The following is a 26,884-nucleotide window of genomic DNA, read 5'->3' as shown; positions in this document are numbered from 1 at the left end:
GAGTCTCCTGGATCCACTCTATATCAGTGAATGGTCACAGGAGGAAAAATATTTTCATGGACTTAATGGCAGGAATGGTCATCTCTATTTATGAATTTACAGCTCTAAGAATATTACATGACTTTGACAATTCTCACTCTCATTGTAGATGATTAAATCGTGTAATTTCTTTCCTGTTTTCAGGTCATTCTAGTATTTCTATACTGATTTCACAGGTCTCTTGTCACAAACTGCTGTCTTCCTCTGCTATCCCTGGCCATTGGCAGGGATCTGGATTGGAAGTAGAGCATCTGGGACTTGAACCAGTGCTCATATGAGATGCCAGTACTGCAGGTAGGGGATTAGTGTGCTAAGCCACTATGCCAGGAATCCTGAAAAAGAGAGAGAAACAAACTAATGCCTTTCCTTGTGGCTCTTATTCACTTATGGAATCATATCTCATGTTAACTTCATCTTCTGTGGGTCTTTTGTTTGCTGACTTATCAGTATCCCAGCCAGGCAGTCCTTGAGTGAATCATCCAGGTGAATCATCACATATATACCCAGTGGAGGAGAAGAGCAGAACATGTGGCCAGTTAACTTTGGAATCATGTGCTGCCCAAGGCTTTGTCTTTGTCTAAGCATGGTCCTGTCAATGTGGTAGATGTTCCATTCCTAGATACTTGGTGCTGGTCTGTCTCTGTCCTCTTGCTGCTTGATGTCACTCACTACTGACCTCCAACAAATCTTGAGAACAACAGTTGCATTTGAGTGCTTCAGTTTCTGGCCAACTAATTCCTTGCATGCAGAATAGCCTAGCATAGTATGTTCTGAAAAAAACTAAATTTGTGCCTGTGGCATAAGCCATTCTAAATATTTTAATTTTATTTGGGGAAGTTTTTCCTTAGTGAGCTCATGTAGCTTACCTGACTTCATTGTTATTTATGAGTTTTTTAAAAAAGATTTATAATTATTTTTAGTGGAAAGGCAGACCAGATTTACAGAGAGAAGGAGAGACAGAGAAAAAGATATCCCATCTGATGGTTCCCTCCCCAAATGGCTACGTTGTCCAGAGTGGGCCTATCCGGAGCCAGGAGCTACTTCCAAGTCTCCCACAGAGATTCAGGGTCCTGAGGCTTTGGGCCATTCTCTTCTGTTTTCCCAGGCCTTAAGTAAGGAGCTGGAAGGGAAGCAGAGTAGCTGAAACAGGAACTGGCACCCATATGGAGTACCAGTGCTTTCAGGGGGAGGATTAGCCAATTGAGTCATTTTGCTACCCCCTCTTTTTTTAGAAAAGATTTATTTATTTATTTGAAAGGCTGAATAACAGAGAGGAGGGGGAAAGACAGTAAGGGAAAGACAGAGATTTTTCATCCACTGTTTCTCTTCCCAGAATGCCACAATAGGATGGGTCCAAGGATTTCAGTCATCTTTTTTTTTCCCCATGTGCATTGGTTGACAACTGGGTCGCATGCAGAGCAGCCAGAAGTTGAAAACATGCTTCTGTGGGATTCTGGTGTCCCAGGTAGCAACTTAGCCACTGCATCACAACACTAGTTCTATTGTTGTTGCTATTGTGATTTATTTGTTTATTTTTTTAAATATTTCTTTGTTTTTATTTGGAAAGCAGATTTATTTTGTCCAGATCTCCATTTTGAGTGCAGAAACCCAAGAACTTGGAACATATTCTGCTGCCCTTCCAGGCACATGAGCAGGAAGCTAGATAGGATTGGGTGTATCAAGAGTGTGAAAGAGAATAAGGTCATTTGTAGTTTTCAGTTAGGTTTTTGCCTTTCCTACTGACTCTCCTCTCACTAGACTCTGAAATATATCGTTATGAAGAACAACACTATGTGTTTGCAACTCTCCCTTTCCTAGCGCACTGGAAGAACAGATTAGTTCATTTCCTGCTTTCCTGAAGGAGAATAAAGATAAAACGAAGAAAGTTTTAGTTTCAATGAGAAGTAGCTGGTGAATGAAAAATGAATGTGGCGAAGATCATGGGGAAATGCATACTGTTGGTTTCAATATACCTACAAACTATGGGAGCATTTAATTCCCAACTGTCTTGGCAGTCTCATTTTAAAATGGAAGCTTGACTAGTTAGTTGATTTAAAGCATTTAAATATGTTACAGGAAGTTTAATAGGAGGTCATTAGGCTGTGAAGTCCTGAGTAAATGGTAAGTGAAACATTAGCTTAATCACTCAGGTACACCAGCTAACCTTTAAGATTTTATACCAGATCATACTCAAGGAAGGCAAATATCTAGCTGAAACCGATCAAGAAATATCTTCCATTCATTCCCATATGCAGCATAGAAAAGCCTGCTACCCACACTGCACTTTTAAGATCTCTGATCTTTCTCTTGGTTTTGGTGCTGCCTGATTCACACATCACTCATTGTTCACATAAACTCTTTTTTATTATTATTATTAATTACATTGCATTATGTGACACAGTTTCATCGGCTCTGGGATCCCCCCCAGCAACTCCCCCTGCTCCCCCCATGGTAGAGTCCTCCACCTTGTTGCAGTATTACAGATCAAATTCAGTTGAGATTCTTTTTAAATTTAATTTCCCTGAACTCTTTTAAGCATAAATAAGCCAGCAGCATCAATGCAATTCATTTCTTTATAGTAGGGCCAAAAAGGAATCCTTCTCAGGGATTTTTTTTGAAAAGCAAATTGTTTAATGAATATCATGAACAGTGTCTGCCACACATCTTTGTAGAGTGATAGACTCACATCACAGAAGTTCCTTGTTGATTTTATACTTCTGTGATGGTTATTTGGAAGTACAAATGGGAAGATTTGGTAAGGTCAAACCATGAGAGGGGTCTTTAGAAAGTTCATGAAAAATGCATATTATGAAATACTTATTCAGGGATTTCAATTTTCTTTGGCCAAAATAAATTCGCCTTTTAATTCCATTCTTTCATAATCTTGATGAAGATCTCTGATGCAGTATGCTTTTTGTTTGGTTTTTTATTTTTATTCTAACTTGATGACAACTAGCATTTTCATAGATTTGATTCTCCTAGCATTTTTCCTAGTATTTGAACTGAACTCATTTAACCATTATTAAGATTCTGTGAGGTAGGTAGTGTTGTTAAATTAGCTTATAAGATGAGAAAACCAAGGGAGAGAAGGGTGCTTGTGTAAAGTGATATTGCTGGTGCATTGAGATTTGATACTAAATATATTTTGAGGAAATTGTTGTAGCTAACATAGTGGAAATGGCTGAACATAATTAAAGAGATTTTGTTCTATGGAAAATCCCTGAGGTCTAGCTATTTTGTGTTAACACATGCAGATGGCACAATAGTTTCTGACGAGGGGTGAGGGCTTTAGTAAGATTTTCCTGGGTGCTAATCCTCTTCTACTTATGCTTATGCGTTTAGTGACCTTTACAAATTACATTTTCTGGAAATTTGAAGTGTCCACATAAGTATGTCTTTTGTGGGGCAGTCCTTTTGTTGTTGCATACTATTATTTAAACCATAGGCTATATTTTGAATGTTTTTCTTCACAAAACAAGCCTGGTTGTTTTGTTTTCACTATTGGTATTTAGCAGTTTTATGCATAGAGTATAATAAACAATAATAATATCTTGGTTAAAGAGTTCAGTGTTAAAAAAAACAATATTGCAAAATGATAGATATTGTGCATGGAGGAAGCATGTGTTGAAGAAGGTAAGGTTCTACTTCAGTCATTGTGAAATATCAAACATGATGGATATGACAGCCTTTTATGCTCTAGACCTCCTCCATGCTATTCTCTCTGAGATTCATCCTCCCACTTGTCGAGCTCACCCAAGCCTATTGATGGAGCCAGGAAAACAGACTCCACTCTCCTCCTCCTCTTCTGACTCATGCCAGAAAGTCATGGAGCAATTCAAAACATTTCTCATATCACAAAACGTGCAGACTTTCTTGTTTCTGACTTGAAGTATTCTTCAGTATTTGGCACTTGTGTAATTAGATAGGCTCCCCTTTTTCCAGGCTTTCCCTAACCAGGGGCTTCATCACATCACCACATTTGGGTCCTGGTGACCCCCACTGCACTGCAAGTTTTTCCTGTTTGTCTATTCACTGGTTCTTCCTCCTAGAACGTACCTTCTATGAGAATAGGAGGTTGTGTTTTAAGCTGCGTCTCCTCAAGGGAGTGGCATAGAATTAGTAGGAGTTAACGAATATTTTTGAATGGATGAATAGTGAGAGAATCTTAGGCATTCATTGCATTTGAGCTGAGTCTCCATCACTCTGATTAGTCTTTTCCTGCCATGCTCTCTGCTGCCCTTCAGGTCCATCCAAACATGTCATCCTTACTCATTCAGCCAAAGCTAGAATCTTTGGATCTGTTTTACTGCTCCCACCAAATTTTGCATAAAATCGACTGAGGCAATATTTGGTCATTCCATTTTTATTTTTTCAAAATTTAATATTTTCCATTTGCTTCAGTTATAGCGGGGTTGCATGAAATATTGATGACATCTGTTATTTGATTTCCTAATATTTCCCAGAGGGTGAGAGTAATGATTTTACACTGCTGCTAAACATTCATAGTGTAATTGATATTATAATTTTTAAACTTTTTAAAACTTTTTAAACTTCAGTTTTTATCACAGGTATTTCAGGGTATTACTTAGAACTAAGGAAAAGTATATAAATGTTTTGCCATTGACAAAAATTTAAACATGCTGACTTCAAAAATTTGCTGCTTGGATTAATATTCTGTGTTCCCTTTGATAATAGCAAAATTGTGACTTCAGAGTTTGAAGTGTTTGTTATATTTTCAAAGGGCTCCATCTCAGTCTGTAAAAAGTAAGATAATGTAATACTGTTTTAAAATTGAAGCTGCTTGTAGCCAGCATTATGGCATAGTGAGTAAAATCACTGCCTGAGACTCCAGCATCCCCTATAGGCTCCACTTCTTGTGCCAGGTGCTCCACTTCAGATCCAGCTCCCTGCTGTTGGCCTGGGAAAAGCCGTGTAACATGGCCCAAGTGTTTAGATCATTGCATCCACTAGGCTTGGAAGAAACTCCTGGCTCCTAGCTTCAGCCTAACCCAGCACTGGCCATTGTAACCACCTGGGTAGTGAATTAGTGGATGGATAATATCTCTGTCTCCCATCTTCTCTCTGTTTAAATTCAGACTAAATAAATTTTAAAGTCTTTAAAAGATAAAATTGAGACCAGTTAATCATAAGGCTGATATTAATTTTTAAATGAAGAGAAAATGTAGATTTCTTTTTGGTCTTGACCAAAAAGTCCTTAGGATTATGTGCATTTTGGATAAGAAACTTGAAGTACTTTTTCAATGATAGAGGAAGGTGTTTGGGGAGGTGTCTGGAATTTGTGCATTTTTGGTAAAAAGGTTCCACCTTGTAACATGATCTGAATCATCTGGTTATATAGGGAACCTGTGATGTCAGAACTTTGGGCTTTCCTGTTGGTTTAGTCATATTCTCCATGTGTTAGCCTTCTGATTTCCTTAAATAATATAAGCCTAGCTGCTGGCATTTTGAAAATTGAGTGGGTCATGAAAGCTTAGGGTTTCTACATTAGGTCCATACATTTTCATTCTGTTTGTTTTCCAAATGCCACTCTCAGCCTCTATTATGGCTGTGTTCTCCTGTCTAGAAATAGTTTCATATTTTTCTGAGATTACTCAACCTGCCACAGATGGGGTTAGAATCTAGGAGGTAAGCATATAGTCCCCTCATTTTTCTGTTGTCAATGGTCTTGGGCAGTTTGGGCTGCTTTGACAAATAGACTGGGTGACCCAAACCACATGTGTTTTCTACGGTTCCAGAAGCCAGGAAGACCAAGAAAAAGAAGTCAACAAACCTGAGGTCTAGTGATGGTCTGCTTCCTGGTTAGCAGATGACCTTATTCTCATTGTGTTCTCACAAGGTAGAAAGCAGGGAGGAAGCAAGTGCTCTCACACAGTTTGTATAAGGTGACTAGTTCCAGCACGGGGGTTTCACCTGCTTCAATTAGCTCCCGAAGGCTGCATCTCCAAAATCAATCACTTTGGTTATTAGGATTTTGACATGTGAATCTTAGGAGAACACAAACATTCAGTTCATAGAATCAACCTCATATTGGTACTATCAGTTCTGGAATTTGCTAGCTATACATTTGCTAATTGTTGAGGTTTTTTTTTTCTCTCCCCTATTGTAAGATTGAAATTCACTTTGTTTGGTTTTAGTAAACTGGTTATTCTGCAACCTTCTCCTCTCTGGCTTCAAGTAATTTCATAGTATTTGTTTGTTTTGTTTTCTTTGATCTGGTTGGTTTACTACTGGTGGCTTTAAATTACATTTCAATTATTTTAGTGGGATAATTTTGTCAAGATAAAGTCAAAATATTTCATTCTAAATTAAAATCATGGTGTGTGTGTGTGTGTGTGTTACAATGAGAGAAAATATTCGAATAAATAAGTGCTCAATCCTCCAGCATTAACATCACTTTTGGTAGCTTTCATTTCAGTATACCTTGTACGAATTAAAAAAATTGAGGTTTAAAGAAATTAAGTAACTCCATGAAACCTGAACAAACAATACTGGAACCAGATTGTAAACCTTGGTCTTGTCCTTCAGAATCTTCTGTTATTACCAGAACACCGTACGACATTTACAACTAGCACAGTTCTCTGATTTTACAGAAGTATGACTCAGAAGCCTATGTGTCTTTGAGTGTGTTTTACCATTCATTTGGAAGACTTTCTCATTTGTCATTCCAGTCAATATCAATATCTCCTTTGGTAGGAAAACATGATGCTTTTTCCTCTAGGAAAAAAAGGAACCTATTTAATTCTTTTCTCTCTCTCTTTTTTTAAGGTTTTTAAATATTTTTTGAGAGGCAGAGAGACTGAAAGATCCCACCTTATGGTTCACTGTTCAACTGTCTAAAATGACCAGGGATTGGCTGAGGCTGAAGCCAGAGTACAGAACTCAGTCTACCCATTTAATTTTGCAATGCTTGGTTGTTGCAAAAATTAAATATATAGCACATGCTTCATATTTTCATAGCCTCAACAAGCAGGCACTTGAGTTTCCATGTCTTCTTCTTCCTAATGCTTCTTGCAGATGTAAGAATCACATCAGGTTTTCAAGGGAAAAATAGTGGTATAGTAGTGTAAAAATTGATTTAAGGGAAACCTCTAATTTCAGGAATTTTAAAATGAAAGTTTGTGCAACTCTTATTAGAAGCATATGGAAAATATCTTATAGTATATAAGTCTATGCTCAAGTAAACAGTATACATAAGCATATAGTTTATGGTATATATATGTGTATGGTAGATAAATAGACTATACATAGGATAGTTGGTATAATTACAAATGTGGATGTTACACCTTTTTGTAGAGTATTCATTGTTTCAAGCAAATACTGTTTTTAATCTTTTCATGTATCTCATTAAATCTTGTGACATGATTACTGGGAATATATTAAGCATTTAGAAAGTGTTGAATGAGTAGTTCATGTTTTACGATTCACTAGTAGTATGATTTCTCTATTTTGAAATGTAATTTGTTTCATATCAAGACTGTAGACTTGAGGATCTAAACCATTTATTTTCTAGGTGTTAGGAGTCAGTCAATAATCAGAGAAGAGTTATAGCTTATTATTTGTGTAAGAAGTCTTTGTACAGGGTTTTCTAAAATAATAAGATAGTTGCATATGTATAATACATTGATGATTTTACCATATTTGAAATAGTATGTTACTGATAATACAAATAATTTATTGCCAAAATACTAAGGATCCGTATTGTGCCTCTCTCAAGTTGCAGATGAATAACTTAGTTTTAAGTGGTATGAAAGCTATAAGAAATTCTTCAATAAAATTTTTTCATGGCAACATTTTTGTAGAAGCACCTCAGGATATTATAATTGCAGGTTAGGTTATTTTTACAAGACTGTGTAACTGATCCACACATTTTATGTTTCTATTCATAGAGGAGTGATGGAGCTAAAAATTCAATTAAAGTAAGAGCTGAGAAAAGATGTGCTAATGTGACTGGGAGAACTGGCTTATTATATTTTCATTTGTTTCCCTTGGTCTTCAGCTGTATTCGAGTGTTGCTTGGATATTTTCAATGTGTTCTTTCTTATACAAAGAAATGTGTGAAGTTTTGTGTAGTGCTTTTGTTTTTGAGTGGATTAATTTCATAATATAAACTAAAGCATTGTGTTTCAATATATGCAAATAATCTCTTATCACTTTCTAATGCACTTCATTCTAAAATGAAGTACATTGCTTTTAGTGATTGGGGAGATTTTGTGAGAAAAGACAGTAGTCTCTGTGGAGTCGAAACAGCAAGTGAGATAGTAGGATGACCACATTCATCATGCTATTTGGGAAACAAAATGAGCAAATCAGATGTAATGAGTAATTATACTGGGACAAGAGGCAACACCAAATTTATTGCTTTGGGTTAGAGTGAGGTGGGGGCAATTGATCGGATTTCTAGTCCTGTGACTTCTGGTGAATTACTTCAGCTAACGTTCCTTGTCAGTACAGTGAAATTTGTATCTCCCACGTTGGGTTATCATGAGAATTAAATTAGATCATTCATGTAAAGCACTGCTTAGTATAATAGCAGCCAAAGAAAGCACTTGGCTCATGATAGTAGATGAGATGGTTATTATTTCAACTATTTTTGAAGTTTGACTTATAATAGCAGTTATTAAATAGAAAGACACCAAGGTTCTAAGGTTATTATCTCAAGGAGTATGTTCTGAATAATCAGTCTTTCATATACTCAGGGGATTATACGCTGTTTTTGAAAGAATAGGGCAATGTTGAACTTTTGGATTTAGTTTCTCTTCAGGCTACATGTTGTACTTTTGATTAAGCAATGAACTTTTCATGTGACAGGTTAGCCTTGTCAATTTTATTTTATTTGGAGGAAGAACTTAAGTATTTTCATTCTCTGAAATGGAAACGTCCTCATTGATCTTCAGGAATGTGTATTCCCTGTAGGAAAGGGTGCCAGTATGATAACTTAAATGTTTGCTGTTCAAACTAAAACACATCTTATACTACTTATCAAGCACCACATGGATGACAACTTGATGTCTTGATGTTAAAAAATACTAGCTTAGGCGATAATCAGAAATTCTGGAATTAAATATAAATTATTACTATGCATAATACATAAATAAAATGTTGGCAAGTCTCAATTCATTTCATGCTTAGAATCAGCATTGCCTTTTAAGTCACTATAATTTGATGTAGAAATTGAGATAAAAAAATCCTTGAATATATTGAAGAATTGTCTCACATACCTAGATTTATTTGGTTAAGAGCTATACCTGTAATTCATAATTTTTAATCTGTAATTTTTTCTCCAAATGCAACACCTCTATATCACTGGCATTTTAATTCTGCCCGCTTAATGTCTGTTAATACTTCCCTTTAATTACTAGTATAAATTGCTAAGAACAGCAGTAAGTAATACTTTAAAAACACATCATGCATTATTATAAGGAGGGTAATTTTTTAAAATTTTTAAATAATATATAAAAATCTCAACAACAAGCCAGTTTCCTCTTTTTTTAAGATTTATTTATTTTTATTGGAAAGTCAGATATAGAGAAAGGAGGAGAGACAGAGAGGAAGATCTTCCATCCTTTGACTTACTCCCCAAGTGGCCGTACAGCTGGAGCAGAGGCAATCCAAAGTGTCCTCGACTGCTTTCCCAGACTACAAGCAGGGAGCTGGATGGGAAGCAGGGCTGCCAGGGTTAGAACCAGCGCGCATATGGGATGCTGGGCGTGCAAGGCGAGGACTTAACCATCACGCTATCGGCCAGGCCCAGTTTCCTCTTAAAATACTTATTTTCTTTTACTTGAAAGGCAGAGCAGGAAAGAGACAGAGACAGTGGAAGAGATTCGCCATTTACTGGTTCATTTCCCAAATGTCCCCAGCAATCAGGGCTAATACAACCTCAGGACTCCATCTGGATCTCCCACCTGACCAGTAGGGATTGAAGCATTTGAGCAATCATATGCTGTCTCCAGGGATTCATTAGCAGGAAACCGGGAGCTTGGCTTGAAGTAGCACTCCAGTAGGAGCTGCAGACATCCCAAGCACTCTGACATAGGATATGGGCATCCCAACTACTGTGTCAAATGCCAGCCGCCATGCATCTTTTATGTATTGATAGAACTGGAATGCATCCATGTGACTGAGGTATCTTAGCTCTGAATACTTTGTATGTGTTTACTGTCATACCTTAGATTAACCTGCCAGATGCTTCTTGTGTTCCATGTCCTCAAGATTTGTGACACTTTCCCCCCTCCCTATCACTCTATTGTGATTTATTATCTTTTTAACATTTATCTATTTCTTTTTTTTTCATAATGAATGTTTCTTTATTTTACAGCTAACTTTTTTAAATTATTTATTATTTAACTTCATTAATTACATTGTATTATGTGACACAGTTACATAGATACTTGGGTTCTCCCCCCCTCCCCATTCCCTCCCACCATGGTGGATTCCTCCACCTTGTTGCATAACCACAGCTCAAGTTCAGTTGAGATTCCCCCATTGCAAGCGTATACCAAACATAGAGTCCAGCATCTTATTGTCCAGTCAAGTTCAACAGCTTCTTAGGTATATACTCTCTGGCCTGAAGACAGAGCCAGCAGAGTATCATCCCAGTCAATTGAAAGCTCCAACATATCATCAGCAAAAATTTACATCATTATGGAATTAATTGACATAGTAATGAGTAACCAATATGTTAAAAGTAAATGCGAGTTCCCAGCCACCTTCTGTGACCACGGGGCTCAGAAGAGAACCAACCCAGGGGTTAAAACCATAAGCTGATCGGAGTGATGGACGGTGGCGGGCACTGTGCTTACTAGTAGTACATGTAGGAGCCTGGACTGGGAATGCCTCAAAGTTTTTTTTAGGGGGATTCCCCTGAACAAAATGGAGGAATCAAAGCATTAATCAAAAAAAGATGGAAAATGGAGTAGATGAATCAACCACCTCAGCTTTATGCTTGCAGCGGAAAACTGGACAAGGGGAAACCCTAAGACGGACTATGTCAATCAGTGGACTCTGCACCAGCCTCATCATACCTGGACTGTTGCTGATGATATGTTGGAGCTTCTAATTGATCGAGGTGACGCTCTGCTGGCTCTGCCTACAAACCTGAGAGGGCCTCCCTAAGAGGCCGTTGAACTTGAACTGGACAAGTGGGATGCTGGACTCTGTATGGTGTAAACTTTTAATTAGGGAATCTCAACGGAACTTGAGCTGTGGTTATGCATCAAGGTGAAGGAATTCATGATGGGGGAAGGGTTTGGGGTGAAGGGGGGGAATCCCAGTCATGTAATGCAATGTAATTAATGAATAAATGAATATTAAATAAAAAAAAACAACATATAACATTCAAAACATAACATGTTATACATAACATCATATCATCTTAAATTAAGGCAAACATGTGGTATTTAACCTTTTGGGATTGGCTCATTTCCCTTAGCATTATGGTTTCCAGTTTGGCCCATTTGGCCACAAAGAACTGCATTTTGTTTTTTTTAATAGCTGAGTAGTATTCCATGGAGTAGATGAACCATAGTTTTCTTATCCAATCCTCTGTTGATGGGCATTTTGGTTGCTTTCATGTTTTTGCAATTACTGATTGTGCTGCTATGAACATAGGAGTGCATGTTGGTTTCTCATAAAACAAGTGTTCTGGATATATTCCTAGGAGTGCTATTGCTGGATCATACGGTATGTTGAATTTGAGTTGTTTGAATATTCTCCATACTGATTTCCATAGAGGCTGTACCAGCCTGCAGCCCCACCAGCAGTGGAGTAGGGATCCGTTTTCCCCGCAACCTCGCCAACAAGTGTTGTTGGTACTTTTATTCATGTGGGCCAGTCTTACTGGCATTAGGTGGTACCTCATTGATGTTTTAATTTGGATTTCCCTTATTGCCAGGGAACTTGAGCATTTTTTCATATGTTTATTTGCCATTTGGGTTTGTTCCTTTGTGAAGTGTTTGCCCATTTCCCGTGCCCATTTCTTGAGTGGCTTGTTTGTTTTGACATTTTGGTTGTTTTGTAGCTCTTTGTATATTCTGGAGATCAGCCCTCTATCACCTATGTCGTGTGCGAAGATCTTCTCCCATTCTGTGGGTTGCCTTTTTACTTTGTTGATTGTTTCTCTAGCTGTACAGAAGCTTCTTAGTTTGATGAGGTCCCAATTGTTTATTTTGGTCTTGATTTCTACTGCATTTGGAGTCTTTTTTAGGAAGTGAGGGCCTACCCCTAAGTGTTGCAGTGTGTTTCCAACATTTTCTTCCAAAAGTTTGAAGCTTTCTGGATGTAGGTTTAGATCTGTTATCCATTTAGATCTGATCTTAGTGTATGGTGAGAGATGTGGATCTATTTTTTTGTTTCTGCAGGCTATTAGCCAGTTGTCCCAACAGCATTTATTGAACAGACCTTCCCATTTGCCTGGATTGTCGTTTGTCTTTTTGTCAAAAGATTATTTGGCTGTATCTGTGTGGGTTTCCTTCTGGTGTTTCTATTCTGCTCCATTGATCTTCCTCTCTATCTTTGTGCCAGTACCAGGCTGTTTTGATAACCACTGCCCTATAGTATGTCCAGAGGTCCGGAACTGTGATTCCCCCTGCTAACTTCCTGTTCTTCAGGATGGTTCTAGCTATCCGTGGTTTTTTGTGCTTCCAGATGAACCTTTGGATCATTGTTTCCAGTTCCATGAAGAATGTTTTGGGCAATTTCATTGGGATTGCGTTGAATGTATATATTGCTTTTGGCAGTATAGACATTTTAATGATATTGATTTTACCTATCCAGGAGCATGGGATGTTACTCCATCTTTTGAGGTCTTGTTCAGTTTCTTTTTTAAGTAGTTTGTAGTTTTGTTCAAATAGGTCTCCTACATTTTTTGTTAGATTTATTCCCAGATACTTCATACTTTTCTCTGTTATTTTGAATGGTATCTTGCTGGTTAAATCTTTTTCCATCTTGGGGCAGCTCGCATACACTATGGCTGTTGATTTTTGTTCATTAATTTTGTACCCTGCCACTCTACCAAACTCTCATATAAGTTCTAGCAGTCTCTGTATTGAGTCTCTTGGCTCTTCTACATAAAGAATCATATCATCTGCATATAGTGAGAGTTTGACTTCTTCGTTTCCCATTTGGATTCCTCTGATTTCTTTTTCTTGTCTTATGGCCTCAGCGAGTACCTCTAGGACTATGTTGAATAGTAGTGGAGAAAGTGGACATCCCTGTCTTGTTCCAGATCTCAGTGGGAAGGGTTCCAGCTTTTCTCCATTCAGTATGATGCTGGCCTTGGGTTTTTCATATATTGCTTTAATTATGTTGTGGACTTTTCCATCTATGCCTACCTTGGTTAGGGTTTTTAGTAGGAAGTGGTGTTGGATTTTGTCAAAATCTTTTTCTGCATCTATTGATACTATCATGTGATTCTTGTTTTTCAGTTTTTGGATGTGGTGTATCACATTTATGGATTTCCGAATGTTGAACCATCCCTGCATTCCAGGGATGAATCCTACTTGATCCGGATGAACGATCTGTCTGATGTGTTTTTGAATTCTGTTGGCTAGGATTTTGTTGAGAATCTTGGCATCAATGTTCATCAAAGAGATAGGTCTGTAGTTTTCCTTCTCTGTTAGTTCTCTGTCTGGTTTTGGGATTAAGGTAATGTTGGCTTCATAGAATGAGTTTGGAAGGGTTGCCTCTTTTTCTATTGTTTTGAAGAGTTTGTAGAGGATTGGGGTCAGTTCTGTTCGGAATTTTTTGTAGAATTCTGTAGTGAAGCCGTCTGGGCCTGGGCTTTTCTTTGTTGGGAGGTCTTTAATCACTGATTCAATCTCTACTTCAGTTATGGGTTTGTTCAGGTCGTTTGTTGCCTCTGAGCTAAGTTTTGGCAGGTGGTAGAAGTCTAAGAACTTTTCCATTTCTTGGTGATCTTCTGATTTGTTGGAGTACAGTGCTTTGTAGTAATTTCTAATTATGGCCTTAATGGATGCGGTGTCTGTTGTTATGTTGCCTTTTTCATCTTTGATGCTGTTAATTCTTGCCTTCTCTTGTTTTTTCTTTGTCAGTCGGGCCAGTGGGGTGTCTATCTTGTTTATCTTCTCAAAAAACCAGCTTTTTGATTCATTGATTTTGTGTATGGTTTTTTTTTTTATTTCTATCTGGTTGATTTCCTCCCTTGTTTTGATGATTTCTTGTTTTCTATTGTGTGTGGGGCTCTTCTGATGTTGTTTTTCCAATTCCTGGAGGTGTGTGTTTAGTTCCTGTATTTGGCGCCTCTCTTGGGCCTTGACATGAGCTCTAATTGCGGTGAGTTTACCCCGTAGCACTGCTTTGGCAGTGTCCCACCAATTTTGGAATGTTGTGTCAGAGTTTTCATTGGTTTCCATAAATTTTTTGATCTCATCTTTAATTTCTTCTCTGATCTTCGTTTAATAGCGTATTGTTCAGCCTCCAAGAGTTTCTGTATTTCCTGGGGCATTTTGAATTGCTGATTTCCAGTTTCATTCCGTGGTGGTCTGAGAGGGTACATGGTATGATTCCTATCTTTTTGAAGTTATTTAGGTTTGCTTTGTGTCCTATCATGTGGTCGATCCTGGAGAAGGTGCCATGCACTGCTGAAAAAAATGTATAATCTGTGGCCTTAGGGTAAAAAATTCTATAAATGTCTACCAAGTCCAGTTCTTCTATTGTTTGTATGAGCTCTGTTGTTTCTTTGTTGAGTTTTTGTTTTGTTGATCTGTCTATTGTTGTTAGTGGGGTGTTAAGATCACCCACTATTATTGTGTGCATATCTATGTCTCAGTAATTGCTTCACATAGCTAGGTGCATTTGAATTTGGTGCATATATGTTCAAATGGTAATTACTTCCTGATGGATCAGTCCCTTCACCAATATATAATGTCCTTCCCTGTCCTTTTTGATGTGTGTCAGATTGAAGTCCACATCATCTGAAATTAAGACAGCCACCCCAGCCGTTTTTTCTCGTCCATTGGCATGAAATATCTGCTTCCAACCTTTCACTTTCAGCTTCTTCGAATCTCTTCTGGTTAGATGTGTCTCTTGTAGGCAACAGATAGTTGGGTGCTGTTTGATAATCCATTCTGTTAATCTATGCCTTTTGATTGGTGAGTTTAGGCCATTTGTGTTAAGAGTTAAAATTGAGAGGTTGTGATTTTGCCCTGCCATACTTGTTTTTGTGGGTGTTGATATCTGTGTAATTGCCCTTCCTTGTGTGGACTTTAGTGGGGAGACCTTCCTGTTTGCCATCTTTGCTTATGATTCACCTCCTTTTTTTCTGGATTTAGTGCATTTCTAAGGAGATTTTGTAGAGCTGGTTTTGTGCTGGCATATTCTTCTAATTTCTCTTTGCTGTGAAAGTATTTGATTTTGTTCTCAAATATGAATGAGATCTTTGCTGGGTACAATATTCTTGGTTGACAGTTGTTCTGATTCAGGATTTGGAAGATCTTTGTCCATTCTCTTCTTGCTTGTAAAGTCTCTTCAGAGAAGTCAGCAGTGATCCTGATTGGTTTTCCCCGGTATGTGATCTTTTCTCTGCTTCGTACTTGTCTCAGGATTCTTTCTTTGTCTTCGTTGGAGTGGAACTTGAGCACCATCTGTCTGGGTGAAGATCGCTTTGGGTCATATCTGCTGGGAGTCCTCTGACCGTCCTGGATTTGGGCAGGGTTCATGTTCCAAGTGTTTTGAAAGTTTTCCTGTATAATTTTGTCAAGCACCATTTGCATTCCTGACTCTTTTTCCGCTCCTTCAGGAAGGCCAATAATCCTAATATTCGATTTTCTGAGGTTGTCTTTCATTTCTTGTATGGTCTTATTGGCTTTGTTCAGACTTGTCTCCAACTGTTTAATGAACTGGGTATGTTCGTTTTGTGTGTCTTCCGTTTCAGAGATCCTCTCTTCTGCTGTATTTGTTCTGTTGGTTAGGCTCTCAATTTTGTGCTCTAAGTCAAGGATTTTACTTTTCATTTGTTGTATTTCTGAGGCTATGTGGTTCTTGAATTCCTTGAAGTCCTCCCAATTCTTCTCATTGTCTCTGACATATTTTAACATTATTTTTTTGAATTCCTTGTCTGGTAGATCTTCTATGTCTTCATCTCGCATCTCCGAAATAGACATTGGCTTTCAATCCTTTATTGGTAGGTTGTTGGCACTCTCATCTGGATCATTGCCTTTTCTGGTATTTCTTCCCATTGTGTTAGTGTTTCTCTTTTGAGAGACCTAGGCACCAGTGTGCTGAGGGGTCTCCAAGCACTATCCTGTAGAGATCGGAGTCTGCAGGCGTGGAGTAGCAGGGTGTGGGAATTTTCAAGGCACTTTTGGTGCGTCTCCAGAACACTGGACCTCAGGGCGCCACTTCCAGGGCCCAGCAGATTCAAAGCGCATTCTCAGCTCGTCCCCTACAGGTATGCTACCACAGGGCGTGGGGGAGTGAAGGCACTCTCTGTGCGCGCCCCCTGTGCGCGGGATCACATGGCTCGGAGGATTCTAGGTGCTTTCTCGGTGTGTCCCCAGTGCCAGGGACTGCAGGGCGTGGAGGTTCCAGGTGCTCTCTGGGAATGCCTCCTGCAAGCGAGTCCGCAGTGCTCTCCTGGTGCGTCTCCCAAGCACGGGACTATAGGGCGTGGGGTGTTCCAGGTGCTCTCTGGAGGCGCCTCCTGCGCAGGCCCGCCCACCCCAGCGCTTGCAGGGAACCGACCGCCCCAGTGCTAGCACGGGACTGCCCAGCCCAGAGGCATGCTTGGGTTCCTGTGGGATAGCACCGCCCAGCTGAGTGGCAGACCGCAAAGGCACAGGGGAGTATTCAGTGTGCCTTTTGCCTTTCTCCCAGACACAGTTTTGGCAGTTTCAAGGCACTCGCCCGGTGTCCCTTGACGCTGGAACCTCGGGGGGGGGGGAGGTGCGGGGAGACGATCACCAATTATGTTCAGGCTCTGTGCATGCCCCTGGGGGGCCAACTCCCGAAGCCTCCAACCCACCACTGTCCCCACCCAACTCACTCAAACCTCAGGTTCTTACAGTCTGCCTCTTCCTCTGGTGGGAACCCTCGCCGCGGGTGCGTCTCCCAGCTACTGGGTCCGTTGCTGGTCCCAGCGGGTGTAGGCAGATGGAACCTGGAGGATGCCAGCAGGTCCTGGTGGGGCTTGGCGACCAGGGTGGGCGGATGCCAGTGGGTCCCGATGACTCAGCATCCTGGTGTCCGCAGCGGGCGTAGGTCCTGGCGGGTCCTGGTGACCAGGGTGAGCAGATGCCAGCGGGTCCCAATCACCGCAGGTCCTCACGGCCACAGCGTCTGCGGGTCGGTCTGCGGGTCGGTCTGCGGGTCGGTCTGAGGGTCTGTGGCTTTCATCGTCTGCACTCAAAGGTGACTCAGCAGGTCAGGAGCGGAAAGTCGTCTTCCCTGCCCTTTGTTTTGCTTTTCCCTGGTTGCTCTTCCGAGTTGTGTGGATTTTTTTGGTTCCACACTGTCCAGGGAACTTCACGTTCTTCTCCCTGTAGTTCTATGCTGCTCCACTTACGCTTTTGTCGCGTTCTAGCCCTCTCTGTCTGTGAGCTCTCTCACAGTCTTCCTCCTATGTCGGCCATCTTGCGAGTCCTACCAACATTTATCTATTTCTATCAGAAAGATAGATTTACTTATAGGAGGAGAGAAGAAACATTTTCCATCTGCTGGTTCACTCCCCAAATTGCTGTAATTGTCGGAGTTGTGCCAATCCAAAGCCAGAAGCTTCTTCTGGGTCTCCCACATGGAAGCAGGGTCCCAAAGCTTTGAGCTGTCCTCCACGGCTTTCCCAGGCCACAAGCAAGGAACTGGATGGGAAGTGGAATGGCCAGTACATGAACTGGAACCCATACAGGATCCCAGTGCTTTATAAGATTAGGATTAGCTAATTGTGCTATTGCCCTGGGCCCAGACAATATTCAACTTTTTTCCTCTGAAAGCCATGTATCCTCAAGGTTCACTTCAAAAAAACTTAAGTGACACTCTGTCAACTTTGTGACATATTAATGAAAATAAATCCTATAATGGTTAAACACCATCAGTCCTTTGTAGCAAGCAGATCACATTTGAAACAAAATTTAATAGTGACAGAGGTAATTTCACTAATGAGTATTTCTTAGAGCAAGGACAGTGAATAATTTGCAAAGTGCTGCAGTATTGATAAGAATTTATGCTATTTCCTGGGGTGCATAGCTTGCTTTCTCTGGAAAAGTGAGAGTGGTGATTCTGAGTCATAGTGTGCTGTCAGAGATCCTGAACACTCTTGGGACAATTGCTGCTCCACACGCTTTTGGTTTAGATAAGATTAGTACTTGAGCTGTGAATTACATTAGTGCATAGTGAAACAAAAGTAAAAATCTGTCTATGTGCCTACCACCAAGGCAAGCACCTCTGTGGTTCATATTTGTGTGTTTGATGAAGGGGGTCCTACTGAGGTGTACCAGTCCATGAGTCAGCACAAGACACACATTGTGCAGTCTTGTGACAAATTGTTATTAGCTTTATTTTTAGAAACTGAATGCATTGAGATTCAGGAAAGATACATAACCTCGCATGGACCTATATTAGCAAGCCGACTTGTGAAGTTTATTGAAGTCACTGGTGTGGGATAGAGATGACTGTAGATACAGAAAGTAAATATTATGTAGTGCACATGAAATAATAAATCACAGTTAGCATTTTTAGTCGTGAATATTACTTAACTCATTGCAGCTCACCATTAACGTGGTGTCCATTTCATTAAACTTTATAGGATGTTATGGATTATAATTGTATTATTCATAGGAAGAGTTAATTCACTGAGTTGATGTCCAAACTAAAAGTGTAGGTAGAAGAGAATTTATCTCATGATTTTTAATGAGCACATTTGAAATGCCTGAAAAGATCAGTTTAGATCCTTTAATTGTGAATTGCTTTAACTTTTAGGATTCTTGCTCTACATTTATCTGATAGTTGGGAATTTATTTTTTTAAAGAGTTACTTTTTTTTTGTTTGTTATAAAGTCAGATACACAAAGAGGAGAAACAGAGAGGAAGATATTCCATCTGATGACTCACTCCCCAAGTAGCCACAATGGCCAGAGCTGTGCTGATCTGAAGTCAGAGCCAGGAGTCTCTTCCAAGTCCCCCACATGGGTGCAAGGTCCCAAGGCTTTGGGCCATCCTCCACTGCTTTCCCAGGCCACACGCAGGAAGTTGGATGGGAAGTGGGGTCGCCGGGATTAGAACTAGCACCCATATGGGATCCTGGTGTGTACAAGGCAAGGACTTTAGTTGCTAAGCTAGGGCACTGGACCCGGAAGTTTTTTTTTTTTTTTAAACAATGTATTTTTTGGAAAGATTGCTTTTCACTTCCCTATAATAACAACTATCTAAGCTCAAGTATTCATGTCTATTAGTGTTTGTTTTAGGCTGTAAACACTTGGATTTTGTAACAACAATTTGCTAAGCATTTTTCTTAGCTAGTTAAACATCATGCCTTGAATTATTCATTCTGCCTGTGCTGCTCAGTCATAATGGATTAATTGACCTATGTTAACTAATATACAGATACAAACATGTAATCTAGATGATGAAATTGACATTTTATTTTTTCTACTACTTTTTGAAGCTTTTACCTAGTAGAGGTATAATGCTTGTGATTATAAAATAAACTGAAAGTACAGCATTGTAAAAGTTAAAAGAAAAAGGTTGAAAAAGGAAGGAAGCAAAATCAACATACCGTACGATCCAGCAATAGCACTCCTAGGAATATATCCAGAACACTTGTTCTATGAGAAACCAACATGCACCCCTATGTTCATAGCAGCACCATCAGTAATTGCAAAAACATGGAAGCAACCAAAATGCTCATCAACAGAGGATTGAATAAGAAAGCTATGGTTCATCTACTCCATGGAATACTACTCAGCTATTAAAAAAAACAAAATGCAGTTCTTTGTGGCCAAATGGGCCAAACTGGAAACCATAATGCTAAGGGAAATGAGCCAATCCCAAAAGGTTAAATACCACATGTTTGCCTTAATTTAAGATGATATGATGTTATGTATAACATGTCATGTTATGAATGTTATATGTTGTGTATAAACTAAAATTGAAATGTAAGTGAGGTGGTCACAGAAGGTGGCTAGGAACTTGCATTTACTTTTAACATATTGGTTACTCATTACTATGTCAATTAATTCCATAATGATGTAAATTTTTGCTGATGGTATGTTGGAGCTTTCAATTGACTGGGATGATACTCTGCTGGCTCTGTCTCCAGACCAGACAGGGTATACCTAAGAAGCTGTTGAACTTGACTGGACAATAAGATGCTGGACTCTATGTTTGGTATACGCTTGCAATGGGGGAATCTCAACTGAACTTGAACTGTGGTTATGCAACAAGGTGGAGGAATCCACCATGGTGGGAGGGAATGGGGAAGGGTGGGGAGAACCCAAGTACCTATGAAACTGTGTCATATAATACAATGTAATTAATGAATTAAAAATAATAAATAATAAAAAAAAAACAAAAAGGAAGGAAGGACGAGGTAAGGTAGGAGTGTTGCTGGGAGAGAACGTAGGATTGAAAGAAGCGCTATGCTCTTAAATCTGTAAATTTGAAATACATGAAGTTTGTCTACCTTATATAAATAAAAAATTTTTAAACCTGTAAAATGCAAACAAACCAAGCAAAATGATGCTTACTTTTTGTTCTCAAAACTTAGACAGAAAAGACAATATATGGATCCCATTTTCAGTAGTTAAAAAGTAATAAGAAGCACAAAATATGATTGTATAAAATATTTTAAACAAACAGCCTAATGTACAGCAACAGAATAATAAATCAAGATAATGTATACTGCATGAAGTATTGTGTACAGTCTTATCAATTAAATATTTGTATACAATATAACAGGTACTGCGTTTTAGTCATTGCAAGTGTTACTTTCAAATACTTCATGAAGTATTTTTACTCTGTTATCACATTTCAAAATAAAATTGAAATGAAAGTCTGTTTTCCAGTGACTATCATTTTGCCACAGGAGTGTGTTAGACAATGGGAATTAGGTCCTCTACTGAAAGTTATAAAGCAAAGTATGGACCAAGTCTCACACTACTAAAATGATTTATTTTCTGTTTAGAGTTACAGCAGTTATTACAAATGAAAGTGAGGGTGGTAGTAGAGACTAAAAGAGTAAGTATAGAGCCAAGGAACAATTTATGCCTGACAATTCTAGCCTAGTAGCTGTTTCAATTATGCTAATCCCAAAGCTCTGGTAAGAATCCATTTTTCATTTCCTTTTCATTTTCATCCTCCCGTAGTGTTGCCTTTTTTCCCCATTTAGCTTTCAGAAATATGCTCCTTAAGTACAAAATAATTGTTCTGCAGACACTTGGCCAAGATGTACTTGATTTTAACTCAATTTCACAAACCATGTTTGGAAGGAATGTAAAATCTCTATAAAAAACAAAACAAGTGTATTATTTTTAAATTTTAGAAAATTTATTCATCTAATATGTTTGAAAGGAAGAAAGAGAGAGAGGCAAACAGAAAAATCTTCCATTCACTACCTTATTCACTAAAGGCCTGCAACAGCCAAATCTGGACCAGTTTGAAACCAGTAACCCAAAACTCAACCAAGGGTCTCCATGTGGGTGGTAGAAACCCAACATCTGAGCCATCATCTGCTGCCTTCTATGATGCGTGTCAGCAAGCAGCTGAATCAAGATCACAGCTGGATTGGAATATAGGCACTCTGATATAGGATGTAGGTGTTCCAAGTGGTGTCTTAACTTTTATACCAAACACCCACCTGCTTAACTTATATTTTCAATTGCTGTAGCTCTATTAAATCTTACTTAATTTTTCCCTTTGACCATCTAATTTTTCATTTTACTTCAATATCCAATTAACTCTTGTTGATTTTCTGAAGTATTTTATTTGTTGGTCCCCACACCTCCATTAATGTGAAAAACCTCTAAAACCTGAAAACAACCGGACCATTGCTTGTTGAAATGGCATGTATCAGAATGCTGTGTATTTGTGATAAAACTCTCCAGGCTGCCTCCTTGGGGCTTGTAAAGCTTTAGTATCATGAAGACTCAGACATGGTTATTTTATGTTTGTCTCAATGTGCTTTTCTTCTTTGTCCTTTTGCTCAGCTGGAATGTGTGCTGACTCTGCCAACTTCTGAGACTGAGAACCAGAGGAAGCCAGCTGGAGAATGCCGTCTGAACGCTGCCTCAGGTGCGCCTTGAAGGACATGCCCTTGCTTCATGTAGTGAGCCTTGAGACAGTCGCTGTTAGCCTAGGACTGAGTACTTAAAAGGAATGAAATCTGAGCTTTTGTGAATTTTTACTGGTTATTGGTCCAACCTAGATGTGCTTCATGATTCTTTAAATGACACTACTTTTTAGCTGTATCTTTTTTGGATGTTAACTTCACTCAAACAAAAATCATACTGCTAAACAGGTGAATTATTAGAAAAAGAATCCCAAAACTACCTGAGGGGACTTCAAAAAGGCCGAGGAAAAAATGGATTTAAAAGATGCATTTATTTGGTTTGAAAATATTTTGAAAATCATGCCTAGTTTTTTAAAGAATATGCATTTTTCAATAATTTTTGAGGAATCACAGAGACACATATATATATACATATATACACACAAATATGTATCTGTACATTTTGAATTTTGTTCCTTTCGAAATAATTACCTTGGTGAGTCAACACTTATTTTCAAAATTCTCATAACTTTTTCTTCTGATAATTCATTATTTTCATGGCTATTTGTTTCTTAATGCTGAGAACACGGCTATGAAGCATAAAGTCTTTGTGCTCATAAACATGTATTTGGAGAAAACAGATTTACAAACAAACATACCAATAACGATGCAAGTACAGTTGTAAAAATCGCTTTAAGGATGAGTTCAGCATGGATACAGTAGGGAGTGTTCTTCTGAGGAACTGCTCCCTACTCTGCAAGCTGGAGGATGAGAGACATGGGGGATGTTCTGAAGCAGGAAGGAGCTTGGCACAGTCCAAACATGGAGCTGCAGCCAGTGACGACAGGCATGGCATCCATGTGGATATTCTCACTGGAGGCAGACTTTTGTCATCTTCCAAACAGGCAGAAGATCTCTGTAGCAAAGAATAAGGGAGGTGACATACTTAGAGAATACTTAGTTTTTCATGTTCAGAATTGCACATGTCTAGCACATAAATGTTATCTGCTTTCTTTCGTAACTCTGAAACTATTAGAGATGACCAGTTCAAAACTATACTCAAAAAGGGTGGCATTGTTACATCAGGTGTGATGCCTTTGCAATTTTGCTCTCAATGAGGGATAATTTTTGCCATCAGAGTACATTGTTCAATGCCTGACAACAGCTTTACTTGTCGCTGAGCGTGGTAGCACAACTGACAGCTAGAGTAGAGAACAAAAATCCTGCTAAACATCTTGTTATACATATAGGACAACCCTCACTGCAAAAATAGACTGGCCAAGAATGCCAATAATGCTGAGATGGAGGAACCCTGCTGTTGTGTGGTGTCCAGCCAGTTTTGTCCATGGAGACTATATCCATCGGCCATCAACTCTGCTGAGTGGGCTTTTTTTTGTTGTTTGGTTGGTTGGTTTTTGTTTTTGTTTTTTGCTTTTTGTTTTGTTTCTGACTACCAAGATCAGCATGTACTCTCAAAACTTTTTACCTTAAATCTGACATCCCTATTTTTTTTAATAATCTCACATTGCATCATCATTTGTATTCTGCAGTACAGTTGTCTTCATAATGGTCTTTCCCTCTCTGCTGAAAAGCAGAGCCCTCACTTCCCCACCTGTTCTACTCTCTTCTATGTCATGCAGAGCTGTTCCAATATCACCATGCTCAGATTCATCTTCCTGGTTCTGACAGGCTCTGTTCACCTCTGACTTCACTGAGGCCTGTCTTCCACTGAGGGTTGGTTCTCTTGTAACCCTGTGTAGTCATTTTTATCTACTCACATCTCACATGCTTTGGGGCAGGTAGATTGTTGTCACTCTGGGATATATAACATTGCTTCTAAATCTATTTTTTTTAAGATGTATTTATTTAGTTGAAAGTCATAGTTACTGAGTAGGGAGGAGGGGAGGAAGAAAAGTGGGAAGGAAGGAGGGAGAGAAACAGAGAGATAGAGGAGAGGGAGAGAGATCTTCATATCTGCTGGTTCACATTCTAGATGACTACTGTATCCAGGCCAAAGTGTGGAGCTTCATCCAGATCCCCCATGTGTATGACAGGGGTCCAAGCACTTTAGTTGTCATCTGTTGCTTTTCTTTAGCAGAAAGCTGGATTGGAAGTAGAACAGCCAGGCCTGGAAGTTGTGCCCATGTGGGGTTGCAGTGTCACAGGTAGTGGCTCTGTCTACTATGCCTAGTGCTAAACCCTGGATCACTGTTTCTTAGAGTTGATTGTTCATTACAACAAAACCAATGAATGTGCTCTTGAAAGGCAGTGCTCTTCCTCTTCCTTTTCTCTTCCAACTGTGGTAGGTCCACTTCCTGAGCCCTTTTACACCTGGGCTACAATCTTCCTGCCCATCACAAATCCTTCTGCACCTCCCATCATGTCAGCATGCAGGCTCTGTCCATTTTTATGTCCTTGGAGATCCCAGCCTGATTATTTCCAAAGACCCAAAGACCTCCCTCCACTCAGCTACCTGCTCGCATGGTTATACCTTGGATTTTGTCATCCACAATAATTGATCTGCTTCTGAAAATCACTAGTTGCTTTACCTTTATCAAAGCTAGTTTACCTACCCCCACTCTCATCACATTTGGACATCGTAGGAAAGCCCTCATCCACTGGCCCTGCTGCTTTTTATCAATCCATCTTTCTTTTCATCATTTCTCTTCGTAATCAGTTTAGATTCTGTCACTCCTACTAAATCCTTAATGTTTCTTACATTTTTGAAGTATATGCCTAAGTAAACTTTAATTCAAGTGAATCCAACCATTCAGGTTTTTATGCCTGCGTTGCTCAGTGGAAACCTGATACACAAAAATCTTTAAATAAAACAAGACAAAAATGCCCGGTTTTATTACCTGTTTCTGGTCTACTTTTTCCCTGGCTACTCAAGGGGCAGTACTTTTCTACAGCTAAAACCAGCCCTGCCTCTGGGTAAGAATATTCTCGTATCTTTTCAGCAACCTTGGACTGTTGGCTGCCTCTTAAGTGTTCTTGAGACACAACAGTGGTTCTGTAGCCCACTATATTCAAACAAGCCACAGATTTATATGTCTAATCAAGACTTCTGAGCACCAGATGTGTAAGTCAAGCTACACGTTTGACATTTGCAATTGAGAGGTTTTTTTTTTTAAGATTTATTAATTTGAAAGACAGAGCAGCAGACCAAGAGAAAGAGGAGTGCTGTTCCGGGCCCGGCGGCATGGCCTAGCGGCTAAAGTCCTCGCCTTGAATGCCCCGGGATCCCATATGGGCGCCGGTTCTAATCCTGGCAGCTCCACTTCCCATCCAGCTCCCTGCTTGTGGCCTGGGAAAGCAGTCAAGGACGGCCCGATGCTTTGGAACCCTGCACCCGCGTGAGAGACCCGGAAGAGGTTCCTGGTTCCCAGCTTCGGATCGGCGCGCATCGGCCTGTTGCGGCTCACTTGGGGAGTGAATCATCGGATGGAAGATCTTTCTCTCTGTCTCTCCTTCTCTCTGTATATCTGACTTTGTAATAAAATAAATAAATCTTAAAAAAAAAAAAAAGAGGAGTGCTGTTCCGATAGACTCCCCCCAAATTCCTGAATAGGCAGGGCTGGATAGGCCAGTGCTCGAAGCCGGCAACTCCATCCAGGCCTTCGACATGTGTAGATGGCCATGATTTGTTACCTCCAAAGCACATTCACAGGACGTTGAATTAGAAGCACAGACTAGCTGGGACTCAAGCCAGCACTCCAGAATGGAATATAGATGTCCCAAAGGACAACATAACTTGCTGTGTCACAGCACCCTCCCCGTGGGTATCTTGAAGACAATTCAAACTCAAGTTTCCCAAAACTAAATTCACCATCTTCCCCTTCTGCATCTGAAATTGTCTGCTCTTTCTCTACTCTAGGAATATCAAGTTGTGCAAGCCAGAAACGTGGGAGTCTCCCACTGGATATCCTTCTCACCCGCATCCACATCTAAGCCGTCACCAAGGCCCCTTGGTTGTTCCAATCACCTCTTTAAAACTCTAATTCAAAGCCCAAGTCCGTAATTCTCCTGAAAAACAGCCACAGTTCAGTCTTTCTGATCTGGCCCACCCTCCTGACTGTTCATTGTCCTTCAGATTGAGTGATCTTTTCTGTGACCTAGCATTGCCTTTAGAGTGGACATGACTAGAAGTTCTGCACAAGTAGGCTTCAGTCACTGCTGCACAGGGCTTTCTTGCATCAAATTTCAACTTGTCCTCAGATCCAGCCATTAATGTCCCGCCAAACCTGTTCCCTTTGCCACAGGATCATTTTGCTCTCCTACATGGGAAATCTCTCTCCTTTTTGCCTGTGTAACTTTTCAGTCCTCCAGTCTACAGCTCACGTGTTACTTCTTCAGAGTGACCAGATTTGTTATTGATGTATACCTGCCCACTAAACTGAGTCTTTCATGAGGGCTACTACCACATATATTTACCTCAATGCTGTATCCTAGATACTTAGTACAGCATTTGGCCCAGGCCCTGCTGGGTGAATGAATGAGAGATGGGAGGAAACAAAACTATTCAGCCATGAATATATTAATTTATTTTTGCATAGTTTTATTTCTTAATCACTCTCTAAATATTATATCTTTGCTTATTGTTATAATG

General features: G+C 39.6%; 1 protein-coding gene across 1 annotated transcript in view; it reads left to right on the top strand.

The window, feature by feature from the left end:
• Nucleotides 1–26,884, top strand: part of KLHL32 (kelch like family member 32) — a 202,836-nt gene that overhangs the window by 24,644 nt on the left and 151,308 nt on the right. Inside the window, exon 2 of the mRNA XM_004580366.3 lies at nucleotides 22,214–22,298. Within this exon, the coding sequence (XP_004580423.1) occupies nucleotides 22,276–22,298 (23 nt within the window). The 5' untranslated portion in view covers nucleotides 22,214–22,275. The remainder of the gene's footprint in view (nucleotides 1–22,213; nucleotides 22,299–26,884) is intronic.

Source organism: Ochotona princeps, chromosome 1 (assembly GCF_030435755.1).
Source record: "Ochotona princeps isolate mOchPri1 chromosome 1, mOchPri1.hap1, whole genome shotgun sequence".
Lineage (NCBI taxonomy): Eukaryota > Metazoa > Chordata > Mammalia > Lagomorpha > Ochotonidae > Ochotona > Ochotona princeps.
The sequence above is the reverse complement of the archived record's forward strand: the minus strand, read 5'-3'. Positions and strand labels throughout refer to the sequence as shown.